Raw genomic sequence first — 20,699 nt, 5'->3', positions numbered from 1 at the left:
CAATTAACCTTTCCCACTGTCTACATTTAATGGGGTTTTCAATAATGGTCCTTTAAAATTGTATTTCTTGTAATTTTCACCATCACAAACTCTCATAAAACATACAATGTGTGGATATGGATGCTTATATGTGATTTTTCAGATTCATTAAAGCACCAATATACTATTGACATAGCGGTAAATGTCTCATGAAATATCACAAGTTTTGAAAGAACCGCCACTGTCAACACCATGTTTCAAATTTTCGGGTAAAATCGGAAAACCGAGTTGCATCACGTGACCGACATCGGCGATACCCATATAGATCGGAACCTCCCGAGCAGTATCACGCGGTCAAATACCCGTAGCTCGGAACAGTTCGGATACCTCCGAGATATTTCAAGCGTGTTCAAGTTAAAAATCAGTATTTGAATTAAATTAAGTTTGCGAATACGAACTTAACAGAAGTCGGTAAATATCGAAAGTTTAAAACTTAGAGAGGCAGAGAAATATATATAGAACACTTTAAATACTTTTTTCAATGCCAAAATACAACAAGTCACAGACCATAACTTTAAATTCCCAATATCCGTATCAGTCTTATTTTTTATGATTTTGAAGAATGTTGAGGGGAAAAAATCCTGTTGTAAATCATGCAGAGACAGGACTAAATCGATGTAAAGATGAGGGATAATGATTCGGAACATTTTGATAAAAATCAAGTAACGATTGAACATCGCTAGGTGGGTTCCATTTAGTCAAACAAGCCGAAGTCAGCCGACATTATAACGCCGTTGCCGAAAACGTCATGTGACTACCGTAACTACGTAACGCCTGTCCGAACTCTTCTGAGAACGGGTCATGAACTTTCCGACCTCCGTTCGGCAATAACTCCTATAGCGACCAGTAATGTTTACAAGTGTCGACTTTCAACAACCGTTGTACCAAACGTATTAAGAATAGTCTTTGATATAACTTAGTTTCAACTGCATCTACAAATACTAACAATATCGGGGTCGAAACTTACTTGACATTTTGTTGATAGTTACGTATAGTGTGGCTTCAAAGCAATCTTAACAATTGCGAATTGAAAATTATGAATGTCTGCCATCTTGCTTAACATTTATGTTGGGTCTACCATCTTTTGTGTTAAATTCCGCTCTAAAATGACTTTAATTTTCAATAACTTTCACTATTGATTATCTCGTCTGACAAAATCAGATTAAAACGTCAATAAAAACATTTATACAATTTACTTCCCCGTACATGTATTGAGCAATTTTCACATTTGAACCTGATATGACCCAAATACCTAACCAACAGACTCTGTAAGCATTATTCTCGATGAAATATTCTGTCCTATAGGGATCTATCAAGGATTTATTGTCGGTTTGGGTTTGTGGTTCCTACACATTTACTATTTGCACGAGGATTTCCGGATAGAAACGATCGGGATAGGTAAGTGCATATGTATAATGCATATTCGACTTAATATCATGTAATCTCATGATTAGAAAATAAAAACGTAAAGAATCATGATATTGATACTTAATTATACTTATCAAGCGTCTTCTACTGATACGATCCAAACATAGGGTTCAGTGAACCTGTTAAAGAGCACATGCGTAATATTCTCACAGCCAGCATTCTGAGGAAGGATTATTGTAAGCTGATGAAAATATAGCATTTAAATCAAAGTCACAAGAGGAATCAAAGATGCGGATTTTGATTGGGGAATCACGTGACAAGACTCTGTCATAGTGCTCAAGCCTTTCAATTTCAGATGGTCGTTAGAGACACGACAATCAGGCAAAATGTGTCTAGGCCTTGATGGCCACTGGCTATTTTCTCTTTTCCGGTGATTGTATTAGGTAATTTATATCATTTAGTGTATCATTTATATCATGGAATTATCAACTCCTCCTTATTCATGTAACATCATTTTTCTAATTCGGTTACAAATTACTTATCATCACAAAAGTGACATATTTTATATATAGCTTTAGATATATATTGTAGACAATTTATCACGACCATTTCAATGGAAATAAGTTAAACAAGTTCCTGCATTTTGTCATGTCTAAATTCCAGACATTTCTAGCTCGACGAAAAGAGGACATTTCTGTTTGACACATCTATTCTTTTTGAAGAATTTTGAATTCTTTGAGTAATATGTCTTAAATAACAAGAACACTTTCTTGAAACTTCTGTTAATGCCACATATACCAAAGAAAATGAAAAAACGTGTTATCCATCATAAAATATTTTATTTCATTAAACCTGGAATGAACAAAGAAAAATGTGTGTAAAAAACTAACCACAGCTATGGTATCTTTGTTATGTAATACTGATATGCGGATTCTGATATTGCACAGGTATGTCAAAAGGACAGGTGTAACAATCAAAGATAACATATTACATAATAATCTCTCTGTCTACCTCTATAATGCTATACAAGGCGTGAGTTCGTTAAAAGGGCCACAATGGTGTGATAAATAATATTGAACATGCACAGGAATCTAGACTAGGCACAAGGATGTCAAGGACATGGATTGGACGAAAACATATAACTTCACCCTGGGCACTCAAGGACTGAAGTGAGGAAAATGGTTGAAAACTCACTGAAATACAACAGTTATGATTAAAATGTTACATATGTAGTAGATCTATAACTGTATACATTATAAATAGATTAAAATAAGTTTATTTCAACATTGCTTCACAACATGCTGTTTTAATAGCAAAAAATCAGACATGATTGTTTTTCATTATCTTTTAGGTATTTGGAAACATTAAAAACTACATATCTAAATAATGCAATTGATATCCATTTTTTATATATTCTGAACGAGATATGGCACACAAAATATTTTCATGAATTCAGAAAGAACTGCTATGCTGTAAGGTTCATCATCATGGGTTTAAATGCCGGTGAGATAAAAAGGGTTCCAAGATAAAAGCAATATACAATATGCGACATTCAAATGATGAGGACACCTATGGTGTCACATGTGTATCGTAGAATTATGAATGTGTTTTGTGTTATGTTACACAAGGAAAATGATGACAAAATGGGAAATGAAAAAAAAGAAGAATGGTAATTAATGACGACAACGCTATGTACATATAGCTTCACATGCAAGAAGACAACATCCACTTTGAATGATTGGCACACGAATTAATTTAAGTGATAAACATATCATTGTTCAATTTATGAAAATGATTATCAATCTATCATAAAATGTCTAAAACAGCACAAAATATTTTTGCAAACTGTTGTGACGCAACAATTTGTTTGGAAACTCATCGTTGTTTAAAATAATAAATTACACGCTTAACTACGCGATATTTGAATTTATATGCGTTTCCTCATAAGACATGTATGTATATATATGCACACGTGATCGTTGCTTCTGAATTACAATGTACCTAACATCATTTATCTTATGTAGGAAACGATTCATAATATCACAAAAGATAATACTGCTAATTAGATTGTACTAAATATAACGCATCTAATGCTCTATCTTTATCTCCAGATATCATTATTTACACAAGGAATTAAACAGAAGATGTAAATGAGTATGAGACGATACTCCATCACTTAGACCAAATCAAAAGAATAATCACTACTGCTAATTGGTCTACTCATGTACATATAATACTGATTTAGGCCAAGCTCTACTGCATGAGGTAAAGGTCATTATTTCCCTCAGACGCCAGTTTTACCAATGTCCCTACAATCAAACACCCCTTAATATATATTCTTCCATAGAAAAGCATTACAGCAGTCAATGTAGAAATTTTAAGTTAAAGAAATTTGTGTACTTTTGTAATGTTTTCCTATGGAGATATATAAGATAAGGAATTCATTAAGACTGTAAAATGTTGCTAAATCTGACCCCAGAAGGCTTTTCCGCCATGCTATATGGCAAACCGACAAGAGAGTATCGTTTAGACGATTTAAGTTAAAATCAAAACAAACTGTTTGTGGTTATAGAATTTTCAACAATACTAAACCGCATTAATGGTGTTGAAATGTAAAACAACATACTCCGTAATAGTTTTTATGGAAATGTGCATTTTAAAAATTGAGTAATTAGTGTCGCACGTGAAAATACACGTATTATGTTTTAGTACTGTCTTATCATTATGCCAATGCATTTAAGTTGATATAAATTTTCACAACCAAAATGGGGCTCAGGAATAATCTTACAAAAGTTTCTTATACATATATCAGTGATAATGTAAGTGAATTATACAAAATGAGGCAAAGTTAACATGATAACGAGTGAAATAGAGCACCGACTCTTCAATGGACACACAAATACTAAACTACGTTCAGGAAACACAAATAATCCGAGAATTATTTACACGTGATTGGTAAATACCAATAATCAGTGATTCGGACAAATTGCAAATACTGTCTCTCTTTCATTTTAACAATCAACACGAGGAAAATATAAAGCTTATCCATCCATTTACAGTTATCAGTACATTGTGTTCAGAACAACAACCTTGAGATAAAAAAAAACTTTGTAAGTTCGAATACAATTCTATTGATTTTCATAATATGTAGAACAAACAAAAATCTTTTTCAGTAGACAACATTTCCTGTCGTATAATAACTTCGATGGCTTCTTCAAAAGAGGAAAACGCAATTTGTGAAAGGAGCGTTTCATTCGTGGTATATGGTAATAATTAATATTTTTATCAAATTAATAATTATAGGAAATAACTGATAACTAATTTGATATTTGTAACGTAAATCACAACCAATTGATGATCATATTGTCAGATTATTTCGTTGAGTTTTGTTGAAACAAGATTCTATTTCATTTCAGAATCTCATATATTTAATCTTTCATTTTGCAACAAGCATAACTTTCATATAGGCCATTTTCCTATCCAATTTATTCCGATAACACTACAAAACATGCTAATAGATTGATTGCACTTGAGGGATTGTGTCAACAAATATCTAATACTGACTAGAATAATACACTCATCTCCAAAAATAGTTGAGACTAGGTCAAGTGAGCAACGTGAACATATATTAAAGTCAAGTAAACGCACATTTTTTAGCTTGGTAACAAGTTAAGGGAACATTTCCTGATTATAGCAATTGCAATTTGGTGTACTAAATTGAATGTATTACCAGTGTATTGAGTTGAAGAATGTGAAAAGAGCTCAATACTGATGGAGCCGAATAGTGTAAAAATCACTGAATGGTTGGCGATGGAAAAATAAATTAAACAAGAAAAAAACCGCTAAAATATGTGCGTTCACATGATAAAAATGCATCTCTTTAACAAACACTAAGACTAATAAGATGGGAAATAACACCAACAAATATCATGTGTATCAAAATTGTTAAACATGATTTATAAGAAAATAGAAAAAATGGTGATTTCGATGGGGATAGGGGCACTGGTTGGCTAATATACTTATCTGTTATCACACGTGTTCTGGCACTACTGGCGGTAGGAACGTGGCTTGTCACTAAAAGGGGGTTTAAATGTTTATAGAACCTACAAAATCGTTGGTATAAAATGTCTATACAAACAAAATAATAACGAATATCTTCATGTTGGGAAGTAGTTCATTACTCTAGTTTTAAATACCGTCTGTAGCCATTTCAGTCAGTGATTCTAGACGTGCACTATGGTTACTGCGTATCATTGGATTTCTGTCCTCGTTGACATCGTTCTTTATGATACATGACTGTTTCTCAAATTGTGAGTAACGCGGTTAGTGTCATATGTAGTCATACTTCATACAGGGAACATCGATCAAGAGAGAATATAGAGCGATGATTCACTGCATAAACCAACGAATTCAGTCCATTATTAGGAAAAGTTCAAACTTTCGTGGTGAGGAGAAATGTTGTGTTTCAGCCCATCTAAAGAGGACTCTGAGCCATCTTTGATACACGCCGACTCGTAATGCTTATTAAGATATGATTTTAAGGCAAACGATTTGTTGCATCTCTTACAAGTGTAGTGCTTGAACGCCGAATGAGTTTGCATATGTGCTCGAAGATTGGAGCGGTCTGCGAATGCTTTCCCACAATGAGCACATCCGTACGGCTTCTCCCCCGTATGAGAACGTTTGTGCCCATGCAGTAACCAAGGTCTGGAAAAACTTTTCCCACATATATCGCAGCGATGTTTAAGTTCGTGTGTTAGAATATGCATAGACAGAGCCGGCATGCTGACGTACACCTTGTCACAGTAGGGACACTTCTTGGCTAGCTGACTGTCTAGACTCCTGTGTGTCTGCTTGTGGCGAGAGAGGTTCGAGGAAGTGGCGTAGTCCTTCCCGCACTCATTGCATGTGTAGCGTTGCTTGGATACCTTCTCAGGAATACCGAATGCATTTTTACGTCGTGAACGCCCGTCGCTAATGAAGAACGCGTCATACGTATATCCTATGGTCACGCCTCTCCCGATTTGTTCTATGTTGTTGTTTTTGTTCCGATCAGAGCTAAGGTCAAGCACAGGACATTCCTCATCTCGCACATCCTCGAACTGGATCTCCACATGTGCAGCTGGAGGCTGTGGCTTCTCTTCAATTTCCGCGACAGTCGCGTTAACAGGAAGTGATGGTACTATCAGGTCGCTTATGTAGCCTGCAAAAATGAAATCACATGGCTTGTTTATTTCTGTAAATGAACATTCAGATATGAAAATATCGATATTGATTTCAGGTTTTTGTAAGATGTGATTTTTTAAGATATGATTTTGCAATGAATCCATCATCGAGGTCAAATGATAATTATTTTATATAGGACTATGTGATTCAAATGGAACATGTGACTATTTTCAGATTTTGAAAATACATCATAAGCTATCAAATAAAAAATACCTTTAGCAAATTACATCTGCGTAAATTCATGATGTTAACAATTGACATTCAGAAATCTGATATGTGCGATCCTTGCCACGGCATAATAAGAAATGATATTGAAATTTAAAACGCCTTAAGTAAAAGAAGTTAATGGAAATAGATAAATTTGAAATGTATTATGGAACAAGTTCACTTTCAAATTTTACTTTATAATCAACCTTAATGTATATTAATTGAACTATATCAGGAATGACCGATGACAGTAGATTAGATTTTAAAAATATTTTATGAAATATAAAACACCATGTTAATGAAATAAATTCGAAACAATCTATTCTCATAATTATCAATTATTACCAAGTAAGGAAGTAAATATTGAATTATTCGTCATTATAATGAAGATGTGGTGAATTCCAACTGATACTGGCTCGCATTTACAATGCAATAACAAACAGATACGGGGAAAATATAATTTTTCCAGTACAATAACTGTTTATTCCATAAGGTTCACTGAACTGTTGTGTCGTTAAATGTGCTTTTATGAGATTGTATTACAACATCCTACTTTCATTTCCTAGTGTAATATCATTGATATCTAATCTGTAGTCGCGAATCCCCAATACAGAAATGTTAAAAGTTAGCTGGCGGTATTGAACATCTGTCTTGGGATATTGCTGTATTAGAACAACAATTGTTTTCGTGGATACAATGCTCTAGTATAACAGATATTGGTAACCTTAGACATCTAAATAACAATAGAGGCATAAATAACAACACGGAGCAATGTACTCTTCACATTTATGGAAAATATCCAAGGGATTTCATAAATGATGGTGCACTATATATAATTATAACTTTTGACATTTAAAAACCAAAGAAAAAATATTTTTTGAAATTAAGGCATATAACGGAGTGTTATAATTATTTTCCCTCTATTGCGGGATGTGTAATGTTTGTTTTTACGTCATTTCACACCTTCTGCTATTAATAAAATTTTGTTTGACAGAAAAAAGGGAAAATGGTAACATCACACTGGTGTTTACTCGAGCGTGTAATCAAACAGTCGTATCTACCACTATCGTATTCAGGATGGGGAGGCGTGACTACGAAATCACTGGACCATGAAATCGCCTATTAACTGAATCTCAAACCTGGTCGCGTGCCGAGCAGATGTCTATCGCTATCCATTCAACTCCACAAAATGATTGTTGAACTTCGATTCAAAGGCAAGTTTTATATGATTACCATGACATGATGGCATATATTCTCGTATTGGCTTGATAAATATTACATAGAGTAATATAAAGCTTAAATTAAGATGAAATAGATCAAACATGTGTACACAGACAGTAAAACTTTGAAAAAAATAATATATACAACATAATTTGGTGACCAAAGAATCAAAAATACTATTTAATTTTGATTTAATTTTACTCATTAACTACTGCAAGCACACCATACGTTATACATCACATTTCCAATTACTATTTATGTTACAAGTGCCTTGGGTTATAATTTGTATAATTGTGATCCGTTTATTTGTTTTATCATATTATTATGAAAAGTTATTGACTGATAAATTGATGTTTTTTATGAATAGTTTAATGTTTCGCATAGTAACATTTTCAGAAGCCCGGTTAATTCATTAGTAAAATATTATATGAATTGTTTAACAGATGGGATAATAGCCTGATAGATTGTTTCGATAAAAAAGAATGATAATCAGAAGATGTCTGGCTGATGCTTGTTAGCACTGCTTGTAATTATATTTCAATCCTTCAGATAATGTAAGCTCATAATTTCAGCTCAACACAGTAGCTGACAATATATGTGTAACCTTACACACTTTAGCTTATATCATTTTTCATTTGGTTTCCAATGCAAAAATGCTATCTAATTCAAATTATATCACTGTTTGTGAATAATTAGTTGGTAGTTACTGAAAAATTGCCTAATATTTACACAACTTGAAAACGATGCTTCCTGTATCAAATTTACGAGTGGATTCCCACGAGTGAAAATGTCTAATTGATATACTGTATTTGAGTGGTACAGAAAATTATAAAAGGGTTAAGTGTGTCTTCTGAAGTCAAAAAATTCCCTTTTAATTTACACTTATGATTAGTCTAAACTACACAAAGGCACATTTGTAAAATGGTCAATGTGATATTGTAAGGCATTGAAATATGTAAAAGGAGATTTATTTAGATTGACAACGATTCAATTATTATCCTGTGATCATATATAAATCAATAATTCAATTCATTATATCAATTAACTTGATTATGCAAAGTTGAAATGTTCAAACGCATGTTATTTGATTTTGAAATAAAAGATAATATATTGGTGCTTTGAAAATGAACATGATACAGAAAACACCTAACCGTGATCGCCGAACGTTACTGCACTGTGTTACTTGTGACCAAGACAAACGATCGGTGCTCTTTTTAACAACGTCGTTAAAACTCCCCCGTGAGTAATGAAGAGGATGGAAATGTCGAGAGGAAGCAACTGACAGACTACCTTATGACAGCTAAGAGTATTTGTCATCATCTTGACATCGATAGACTGACTGATTCACACAAACTAGTAGATTTCCAAGGACGACCAGTCTGTCCACACGTGCGGTTAATTGCCCAATTGCCCGGTCGTCTAATCATTGCACTCGGAATGGTAAGCAATTATCCATTTATATTGAATTAAAACACTAACTTGATGTGATTTGTATTAAACCCGAAAGATAACGTCAAAATCGAGATTTATTTGTGGAAATACCTTACATTCATATGGGAATACTCCACAAAGGCCACACAGAAACTAGCAGTTACTTCAAACAATGGGATAACAGTTACACCCCATTATTGGCCAATTCGATTTGGATTTAATAAATGCCACTCCTCAAACGAATCAAGCCAAAATGGTTAAGACCTACTGTTGTTAAAGGTAAATGGCAAAACATCCACATTTCATGTATTTTTTTACGTATCGAAGTTCCGTGAATTTGAATTTAATAAATTAATGAAGAGGTTAATGCACGTCGAAGAACTTGAGCAGACGACAGTGAAAATAAATAGGTCATTGTTAGTATTGTATAGTTTGAATTTATCTTCCATATTAACCTGTAACGAGTTATCTGAATTTGGTAACCACTTTCATCATTTCAACAAAATGTTCTTAAATATCGATTAGCAATTAATCAAGACAATTAATCGACAAAGGAATTAATTAGGAGGGGGGAGGGGAGATGAATGCTCTATAATATACCGCTCAACTGATATGGTTATCACCGTCCAAATAAACGATGACTACCCATTACTTTAAGTAAATGTTATATTTGGCACTTTGGCATCCATTACATATACCAATAGCTAGCTTAATAATTACCTCAAATATAGATACTTTACAAGTTATCTTGCACCGTCATTTTAGTGCTATATAGGTAAACAAACAAATAATAACATCAAATTTGAACATTTTCTTATCGGTCCTTGAGATGACACCATGAAATATAAATATTAGTTTTATACGTTTTCCAAATATGCTGCATAAAATTTATTTAACTATAAGCGTTATTCTACTTTAACAACATCAATGTACTGTCCTACAACCTTTAGCGATACTATAACACAATATTTAACCTATTGTCATTGTAACCCGCCTTATTATTATCAATCTTTTTTTCATCCATTGTAGTTAAGCCACCTAGCTAGCCCAAACACGTATCGTCTTGCCTTTAATACAAAATTCGATAATAATCGATTTATTTAGCTACTCATGGGTACACAGCCGATTACAATAAACTCAGAATCGCCTGTCTATGTCTGAAGGGTTTAATCAATTAAATATACATCATGACACCGTTAGATTCAGCAACAGTATTGTGACAATGTCAACACTACGATACACAAGGCTTTAATCGCCAAACACTTGTGCTTCACTACAAAATTCATCATAACCTATTTAATGCTATTAGAAAAGATTTTATATTACTATAGAGTGCACATAAGTTCTATAGGGATAACTCATCGTTTTAAGTGTCTTTCAAATAATGTCATATTTAGTTTAACATGTGACACCATGATTACAAAAGTGGTATTGGTAATTCATCCGCCATGATACTTATACATATCCTTAGGAAGCATGGTAGTTTTAGGTTGTTTCGATAGTGGCAAAATTTAAGATTTCAGCATCTGTCCGTGATTTTTGTATTGTTTTTTCATTCAGTTTCTTCCAGTTTTGAATTTATGTAGATCTATTTTTTTTTAATTATACCACTTGATTAAGGTCTTAATTCTTTAAAATGTTTGCATATATATTACCAAATCTGACGCGACTAACGCATTATTTGGCACCCATACAAAAGCAACTCGATATTGATATTTTGTCAAAGCAAGCATCCTTTACGAGGCGCTGAAGAACAATCGAGAGCTGTAATGGACCTCGGTAAACAAACTTCAACAGACAAGAAGCCACTAGTTAACCCTAGGGTCAGTGTTAAATGTGATCTCGTCACCACGATATACCCGCTAATGCTATTATCGCCTTGTTACTGTCCAGCACACATTGTTGAATAATGAGTTGACGAGATTTAAGAGTCGCATTTTGTTCTAGCCAATCATGAATAATTGACCAGTTATTTAGAAATTGATACATCTTGATTGTATTCATTCATTCATACTTTCAATGATATAAAATACACATGATTGTAAGCAATTTGTAAACCATGAAAGCTTTTCTGTTGATGGCAATGTGTTGTAATAGAACATTTCCAATAATGTAAGCTGATTGTTTTAACTCTAAATAAAACAATATCTTATCGAAGTTGGTCATGCGTTTTTACTTAATAATAATTAACATTTAGCACGAACGATTTTAAAATTCCCATATGGCTAAGGGACATCTAAAATAGTATGATCTGGATATTGAATGTGGATGATATTGAAGCAATTTAGAAATAGTTTGTCAATACTATTACACTACGTAGTTGGGTATAGTTGGGTATACGAAATAAGAAGAGCCTTAATTTTCAAACCTGAAATCAATTAATGAAATAATTATTTTATTAACATTTTTCATATAAATCTAATCAATAGTTTATCCATATTTTGGAATTACTCCAAAAACTATGCTTTTCTTACTACCAAACATAAGTATGACACTTGATGCAAGATCTAGATAACATTTAAATAACTATTGAAATTGATACTTTTATGCATCAAAAAAGTTTAAATATTATGCATGATCAGCAATGGTGTACTAATTCTGCCGTGTTTTAAGCTCCATACTATTGAGAAATGTTACACGATACCATTGACAACCCGTGGAACAGTAAGTATACATACCGTTGTTAACTCTGACAGCCAAAGGGTGGGTGCTGGGTGTATAGGGAGTGACCGCTCGGACACTGTCCACATCGTCTTCGTATATCTCCTTTGACCAGTAATGACCATGCATTGACTTGTCATCGTCACATTTCACTTTCTTCACAAGGAATGACCTCGGCATCTTTTCGGATGTTTTTGATCTTACACAATCCCAGCTTTAATATCTTGTATCAGTACACTGGAGATATTGTTATTCATCATCTGTATCATACATGCCTTATCTATTTTATCTGGTACTGTCATCCCCTTAAGGCGTCTACTGTCGTCCCGTCTGACCATGGTGTTCTGAGGCTGGGAGACTATTGCAGCTTGACATCGTCTGTCCCCTTCCTACTGTCTCTCGTTACACCGGGTATATCAACACTGTTGCGTACGTTCACTCAATCACGCGTGCTCAAAGACAGACTATCATATAATGGGTTGTGTCTCCCCAGCCGTGTGAGTCTAGCTGTTGGTGTGTGTGCTTGTTTTGTCAATGTGTTTTGTTATCCATTCAGCGATGTAACGGGTGAATATTAACGTATATATTCTTTAAACGCTGTGAACCTAGCCATGTGTGCTTCAGCAATTTTTTCAAAACGTCCCGTTTATTACTTGGAGACTGGATGATGCGCCTGAGCGCAGCTTTAAATAGCTGACCCTTACCAATCATCGGGCACGCGCCGGCGAATCATAGTGAAGCAGGCATGATTTTTACCATGAATAATTGAGCCAGCGAACAATGGAGATAGCGGTGTCGCCTCTGACAAATACAAACAGTTACTATTATCCCATTGAGCGTTGTATGGATCGTTCTTAGCTTCAGTCATCTGCTGCTCCGTACAATCTCATTATTCTAATTGGGTAGCATCGTGCAATTTCTTGCGCCTGCGCACTGAAGAAGGATCCGCGTGCCTAGATGGTTTTAAACATTACGATGCCATCAGTAAAATTTAACACCCGGTTAATCAGACCGCCCCGACGACCGACCGGAGGATGGAGAGAGGGGATACCCGGACATAACACCTAAACCAGCTGATGCTCCGGAGTAGGAAATCCGTTAAACCTGGGACATTTTCATCACTTAATTTTGGGACGGGTAGATAAGAGAGAGATTTTTTCGGAAAATAGAAACAAACGAAATAATTTCATTGGAATTTCAAGAAAACAAAGGAAAAATTGTTGCAGGAAAAATTGACATATAACCTTGTTTAAAGTAATAGAAAAAGTAGTATACCTGATAGGAAAAAACTGAACAGACGATTCTTTAACAAATTTTTTGAGAGCCGGGTAACAAAGAGTTTAGATAAAATAGTTTTGGTGCTGGGAGACTTTTGCAGCTCTATCAAGTTTGTTAGAAGATTCATTAAGGTATCAAGATTTGTGAAGGTAATTTCCTCAAAAATATACAAATGGAATTTGGAAAGATAAAGTGAAAGTATGATTAATACCCAAGAGGAATAAACGGAGCAGCCAACTATATGTTAAGGCCATTGGTACCTTGGTAACTAACTCAGAGATACAAAATGAAATTGCTTCGTACCAAATGGCGTTGACTCTTGTTTTTAAGAGACCTGAAGATCAACTAAGATTTTCCAATTTTTGAAAGTCGTTTGAGTTAGATCAGGGTACCCGGGTAGACTAAGCGCACGATCATATGGTTATAAGCTACTCTGTAAACTCTACTCTCAAAGAGTTGCCAGAGAAAAGTAAAATTAGGCATACCATACAGCCGACAGGTGTTTTCCGTTAAATCTACAAAAAATCTTTATTGATTCTTACTATAGCATAATAAACGGCATAACGACATACCAAGGTAAAATCGATCTAGCAAAGAGAACGGCTCACAGATCGGTCCGACCACGAAAGTAAACTATTATACCTCTCTCTAAAACTAATATTGTGCGAATCAACTATCAATAATGGTTTGCATATGGAGAAGGCTTTTAAAACCAACACGAATTATGGCGCTATTTCCAGCAAATGATGACAGTCATCAAACTATCTTCACGAAATATTTTTGACAATAAACAAACACAAATTAGTAATGAAATTGACATCTATGATTTAATTGTTGAGGCGTTAATCAATCAATGGGTGTCGAATTCGAATAGTATGCATACACAGAAACCCATATTTCGAAAACAAACATTTCTTTTCATTGTGTTATTTTGAAACATGCCTGCTTAATTACAGTTTCTGCTCATTTGTACTGCTGACGTTAAACCGTATAAGCATGATATAATTAGATTGGTATCACTGCCTTCTTCACATTACGGCATGTTCGCCGGATAAGTTTACTGCGCATTATACATAGGGGTTATATGTCAACGACTGCTTACCGAGCATGCGCATGTTGTACATTGACGATATTAACCCATAATTTTTAATGGAAATTTGGTCACTATAAAAAATACATTGTGTACGTCGGAACCAAGATTTCTATTACATCACCAAATATTGTACGATATCTTGTATAACTACATTGTAGTGTTTGGGTTTCTTCACGAGATACACTGTATATTTCATCTTATTGCTCATGCTCTCTTATATTTAATCATATTTATCATAGCATATGATCAAGCATGAATATTCGACCATCAGATATCCCGTAAAGAAAAACTAAAAAAAGTGAAGGGTTTATGTAATGATATTGTTACAAGTCCTGAGTGATTTTTTTACGTATGTACCACGTCACCTTCGTCAGACATGTGGCGAGGCAGAATAAGCACAAAAAGGTCTAAAAAGTGCACGAGTTGTCTCAAAATGAAAGTCCAATATCGATGCTTAAAATAAATGAAATTTGTCGCATCATATGATACAAACAGAAGTCAAACGAATTAAGTTGTCTTACCAACATCAATTAACATAACAATGATATACATATATCATTGTCTTCTGTTTATTCCAAATTTAACTAAATCAAAACTCCTGGAAAAGTAGTGTCACGCTCAAGCATTTGAATATGATAATGTTTATCGCTTGCTTTAAGATAGTTCAAGAGAAAGCAACTCACCTTTCTACACATTTCTCGCCTATTTTATCATATTCAACGATGATGTGATGACTAAAAAGTTGCGGAGTAGATTGATATCACGTATAACTAGATAATTATAATTCAGATATTATATGTTTGCAGTACCTACACAATTCAAAATTAAATAGGCTTGGAAAAAACGCCGATATTTATAATATAAAAAGTATGGTTCCTTAGCATTTTAACAACAATTGCTTAGTCAGTTTTTAGAGTATCATTATAAAATATTCCTTATCAGACAAAATATTTGCATGGTTATCGTAAGTTTATCTTTGAACTTCCCTTCTATTCGTTTAAGCTTTGATGTCACTATTTTTTTTAATTTTATCGGGGTATGAAAAAAAAAAATGTTTGCGAACTGTGTGAATCCGCGTAGTGGATTCTCACAAAAGTTTGCACACAATTTTTTTCATAACCCGATAAAATTAGAAAATAGTGACATCAATACTTATAATTAATTTTATACTCTGATGAAGTATGTTTAAATGTAACGTTTTAATGGTTTTTCAAGGGATTCTTTTTTCCGAATCAATACGCAACGTCAATGTCTCTATTGTGACGTCACGATAACGTCGGGGTTTCGGGCCATTCTCGGAATTTTTTTTCGTAGTGGTATGCAAAAAAAATATTGACCAATCAGAAAGCCAGATTTGCTATGAAAACAAAGAAAAATTAATTATTATTGCTTAATGTGAAATTGATGATAGAACAAAATCACTGCACTCTATCCTTCATAACAGATAGCAGATTACAACATTGTAGAACAATTCAACAAAGAACAAATATTTTCGGACAACAATAACATATCTTTCAGGATCTTTTGTTTTCAATAATACAATGTTATACTCAACAATGATTAAGCCCAAAATAAATTTCCTGATTACACCACCCATGCAACATTTACTGCTAGAAAGCCCAACATGGTGCTAGCAGTTAAAATGTAAACACTAGTTTTACTTGTCTTAGACAAGGTTAGACATAGCAATAAACCTCTTTTGTAATTTAAATATTAATGCCTTGCCATAGAGCCTTGAAATTGATTCTAAATTTCATTAATTGTACAGATATAATCAGCTCATGTTCCTCGCATTGTGTGTCCTGGTGTGGTATTAGATTTGTTCGGCTCAGAAACTATGATTCAGAGTTCATTCAAAGTCTTCCTAATTCTGTAATGTTGTGATTGACACTCCACCCTGATTACTAACATTAGGTTTGAAACAGAAGACCTCCTGCCTCACTCTGACGTTCAGCTCGCTCTAGACACTTCGATTTCTGTACACATCAATGACGTTACGACTATTGGTTACATATATTCTGGTTATTATGATTATCAGACAAGGTTAAATGATATAATGGATTTGGTGAAGGTTAAAACATCAGAGATTCAAGAATACGATGCAAGTATTAATGCTAATAAAGTCTATATGAAATATAATAATTACGCTTTTATACGCATGCAATATAAATTCGTCAGCAAAATACATACGTAGTCAAATTCTCAATTAGTTTACAGAACACTTGATAATTTCCCAACTAAAACATTTTTAATTAATTCGGCTTTCATTTGCATGATTTAATTTGATGTATGTAATCAGGTGATCCCGTGACATTAGCGAGTCGTTTTGTATGTCATTTCGAATAGTTTGTCACTGTTCCGACGATATTGCCATGATACTCATTTCAATGAAATCTGAAAAAAAAAATCTTCATATTTTCACACATTTATGCACTAGATTACTATAGTATACATTTGTTCCGTCCTGTGATACATCTTCAGTCTTACTACTAGTCGTCAAGCATATACTAAATAAAGATAAAGAGAATACCTGGTAGAACGATTTCGTTTAGTATAGATTTGTGTTCCGTATTGCATCTGGTAAAGACAACTTCACAGACACTCGAGATCTTGTCCTCTTTATGGAAAATATGCGACAATGGAATCACAACATATAAAGCCTTTCCATTTCCGACGACGTTGTCTTATAATAATTTTGAGTAAATAGAAATCTTTGTTTTCGAGCATTAGTGAAGTCAAATTAAGTTGTCCAAACAGCACATCTTAAAATTTAGTTTTATTGAAATTTGATTGATGTGAAGACATTTGATAGAAAAAAAATATAAATTTTAGTTATTAATTTCGATGAATATAAAGGATTTATTTTATATATATATATATATATGCTTAAAAAAGAACCTGCTGTACCTGATGGTTATGTGTATATAATCCTAACGGTTTCACTGTTAAAGTAGAATTTTTATCATTGTCTACCCTATTGCTTGCTCTCAAGAGAATCTTCAAATGATTCCAACCAGAGTTAATATCCAAATTGGTTCGTTGCTATAAGACTTTCCGACATTAAGTATATATGTTTGTTCACTTAAAGACATAAACGAGTTTCAGTATATGTTATAAATGTAAAATTTCCCGTTACCGTAGTAATGGTTAACATTAACACCTTATAGGTTTAGCTTTGAGTTCTGCCACTGACATTTGTTGAAAGGCATTTTAAATGTCATTCAACAAGTGCAGTGATTTTGTGTATATAATATAATTTCATATAGTAAGCAATATATGCATGGCGTTACTTGCAAATAATTATATGATTAAGCTGATGTATTGTTGGTGTCAATTTATGCTGGTATATGATATACATTTTAACATACTCATCTGAAGAAAAACATAACATTTTAACAAGAAGAAAGGTTTTTTAATCAAATTAATCAATGGAAAAATCTTACCAGAATGATATATTTGTTAGTTATGTATGTGCGTTATTAGTCGTATGGAATATCCGTTTACATGGAATTATAAACGACAAAGTACTTGAATTCTGATTTTTGTACCAACAAACCTCTTTTTTCAAAACTAATATTCTATTGATCAAAATCTTATTAAAGTAATAAAAATTTAGCATAAAACTAAGCACAAAGAAGAATGCACAAATTCATAATTATTGCTGCATCGAAGGATTACATAACATGCAATTAGCGTTATCATATCCAAACCAAATGCGCTAAAATACAATAACCACTACACTGAATATGTTTACAGTATAAGACCGAACTAATCAATAAAATAGATCGGTTAGATATTATAGATCTGTTCTATAGAATTATATTTTGTAAAAATTGTTGTATTAAAATTAAATGATACTTCTAAAGGGAAAAGTTCCAAAGTGCATTATTGAAAGCTCGATACATAGAATATGAACATATATATATGTGTATTGACACTTAGATGCACTTCTTATGAAATAATGCCAAGTTGATTCTTAAGTATCTTTCATTTGCAGTGACGAAATGAAAAAAAGAAATTGCGCATAATTATAATAATTATAATCAATACATGGTCGTGTTTAGGACGAAGTAAACAAAGAAAACATTGCTGTGTATAGATTAACTGAAAAGAAAATATCGAATAAATTGTATACACTAACACCTGTTGTAGGGGAAAACACAGGTATGTCAATAACAGTGGGGGATCGTTCAATAATCTCGTTAAGATATGAGGTTCGTGCTGTGACGTCATAATATTTGTTAGCGTTAACCTGATTCGCGATTAGCCTATTAATGTGCAACAAGCGAGCTGCAATACAAAACACGTAGGGAAGATCAATTATTGACAGACTACGACAGTGCAGGACTACGTGCATACGAGACAAAATTGGATGGTGTAAAATTCACTGTTTTGATTAATAATGAAACCAAACACCTGTTAATATGCGCTTTAGTCGTCAATCCGTTTTATATTAGGCGGTTAGTTATAAAGAGACTGTTCAGGCTCGGCTTATGCTAGGCAGTGCAGATAGCAGGCAGAACGCTCTCGGTAAGGAAACGGCAGATGGCACGCTTAGGTCTAGAACAAGGCAAATGTTTAACTTCGGTGGATTTCAATTAATTTCATATGATTTTCAATTTTATAACACTCTGTCATTTTGTTCCAAATCGTTTGATTCCTAGCTCTGAAGCAACACGCTTTTTGAGGCATTGGGTAGCATAAGGGGTTTAAACCAAATTGAAACATTGCCAGAATTTTGCAGTTATCGTATCATTGGGGAATTGTATGATCAAGACAACAACGTGTCGATGAAGGATAGGCCCAACACAATTAAAATTACTGATTTCTTCCCCTTTCAATAGTATCAAAACATTGCAAACAAAACAAGACATCAAATCTTTTTGCCAGCAATGTTCTATATCTTTTAATATTCGGAGTCGATTGTAAGTGTCTATTTGCAAATGTCTACACAAGAACACATTATAGTTACCTACATTGATACCAAAGGAGCAATTGTTCCCGGGAATAAATCTAGCGATCCTGCTAAACTGATAAATCACAAAATAACGCCCAGACACAAGAAAAATAGATAAAGTTCTATAACAACATAAGATACGTCAAATTAATCTTTTTAGTTTTTATGTTTGTTTTATTGTGAATTACTGTGGACGATATCTAATGATCAAATTAAGTGTTCACAAAAGGACATTTAGATAAACAGTACGGATTGGAATAGTCCATGTAAGACTACTTCGAGGAGATGTATGATAGGACAGAATGTCGTTTTTACTCACTCGGGTTTAATAGTCTAGTGATTCTAGGAAATAAATAGACCACGCATCAAACCTGGAGCAGCAGGATGGTGTAGTTTTTGTTTCAATACGTAAATTTATACAACTTTGATCACTGCAAAAGTCTTATGAATTCAACAATGGGAAAACTAATTACCATTAAATGATAAAATTAAGAAAACGAATAGGTTGAGACAGAATTTATATACAATATTATTTAGCAGGAGGAATAATTAGATGGATAAAATTTACTTCGATTGCCAACATAAAAGTGAAGTGACATTTTGACAAGTAGTTTAATCACATAATTACTCTATCTCTGATCACTATTATTAATAGTTTATTGGAGTATGAATGCCGATGTCGTTTATATTCTTGTTCACTTTCTATTTTATGTCTTTTTAATGCTGTTTACCGGTACTTGATATAATAATGGTACAACTCTTATCTAAAACATCAAAACTCCTAGTCCCTAATCACGTTGTATTCTCTGATAAAAATACAATAGTTATAATATGACAATTATCAAAAGAACATCGAAATAAATGCATCATATGTACTTGTATTGTCATATCATAACGTTTTAATTCGATAAAAGTTTCATGAAAAATACTTTCCCGATTTTAAGAAAATAACAAGATATTTAACTTACGTAATGTATTGCCTGTATTGGTATATTACTTAGATTAGGATAACCGGTAATGCAACACAAACTGTTTACATATGCGACGAAAAGAAAACTAAACACTTTTCTATGGTCGTGCAGTTGCACTAAACTAAAATACATAATTTTGTCTGTTTTCAACAGTTTCAATTTCCATTGAATGACAGGTTTTAAATTTTCAATGTGTTTGCAATAGTGAAATCTATCTGACGCACAATCAGTTGGCATGACTCGCTTT

At 33.4% G+C, this 20,699-nt stretch overlaps 1 protein-coding gene across 1 annotated transcript; it reads right to left on the bottom strand.

Moving 5' to 3' along the window:
* Positions 1-2,226: 2,226 nt before the first annotated feature.
* LOC138315631 (transcriptional repressor scratch 2-like) lies at positions 2,227-12,802 on the bottom strand. The gene is made up of 2 exons (XM_069256791.1): positions 12,171-12,802; positions 2,227-6,610 (listed from the first exon to the last, which is right to left on the bottom strand). Exons 1-2 carry the CDS (start codon positions 12,331-12,333, stop codon positions 5,829-5,831), a joined length of 945 nt encoding a protein of 314 aa, XP_069112892.1. The 5' UTR covers positions 12,334-12,802; the 3' UTR covers positions 2,227-5,828.
* Positions 12,803-20,699: the final 7,897 nt, after the last annotated feature.

Source organism: Argopecten irradians, chromosome 2 (genome assembly GCF_041381155.1).
Source record: "Argopecten irradians isolate NY chromosome 2, Ai_NY, whole genome shotgun sequence".
Classification (NCBI taxonomy): domain Eukaryota; kingdom Metazoa; phylum Mollusca; class Bivalvia; order Pectinida; family Pectinidae; genus Argopecten; species Argopecten irradians.
The sequence above is the reverse complement of the archived record's forward strand: the minus strand, read 5'-3'. Positions and strand labels throughout refer to the sequence as shown.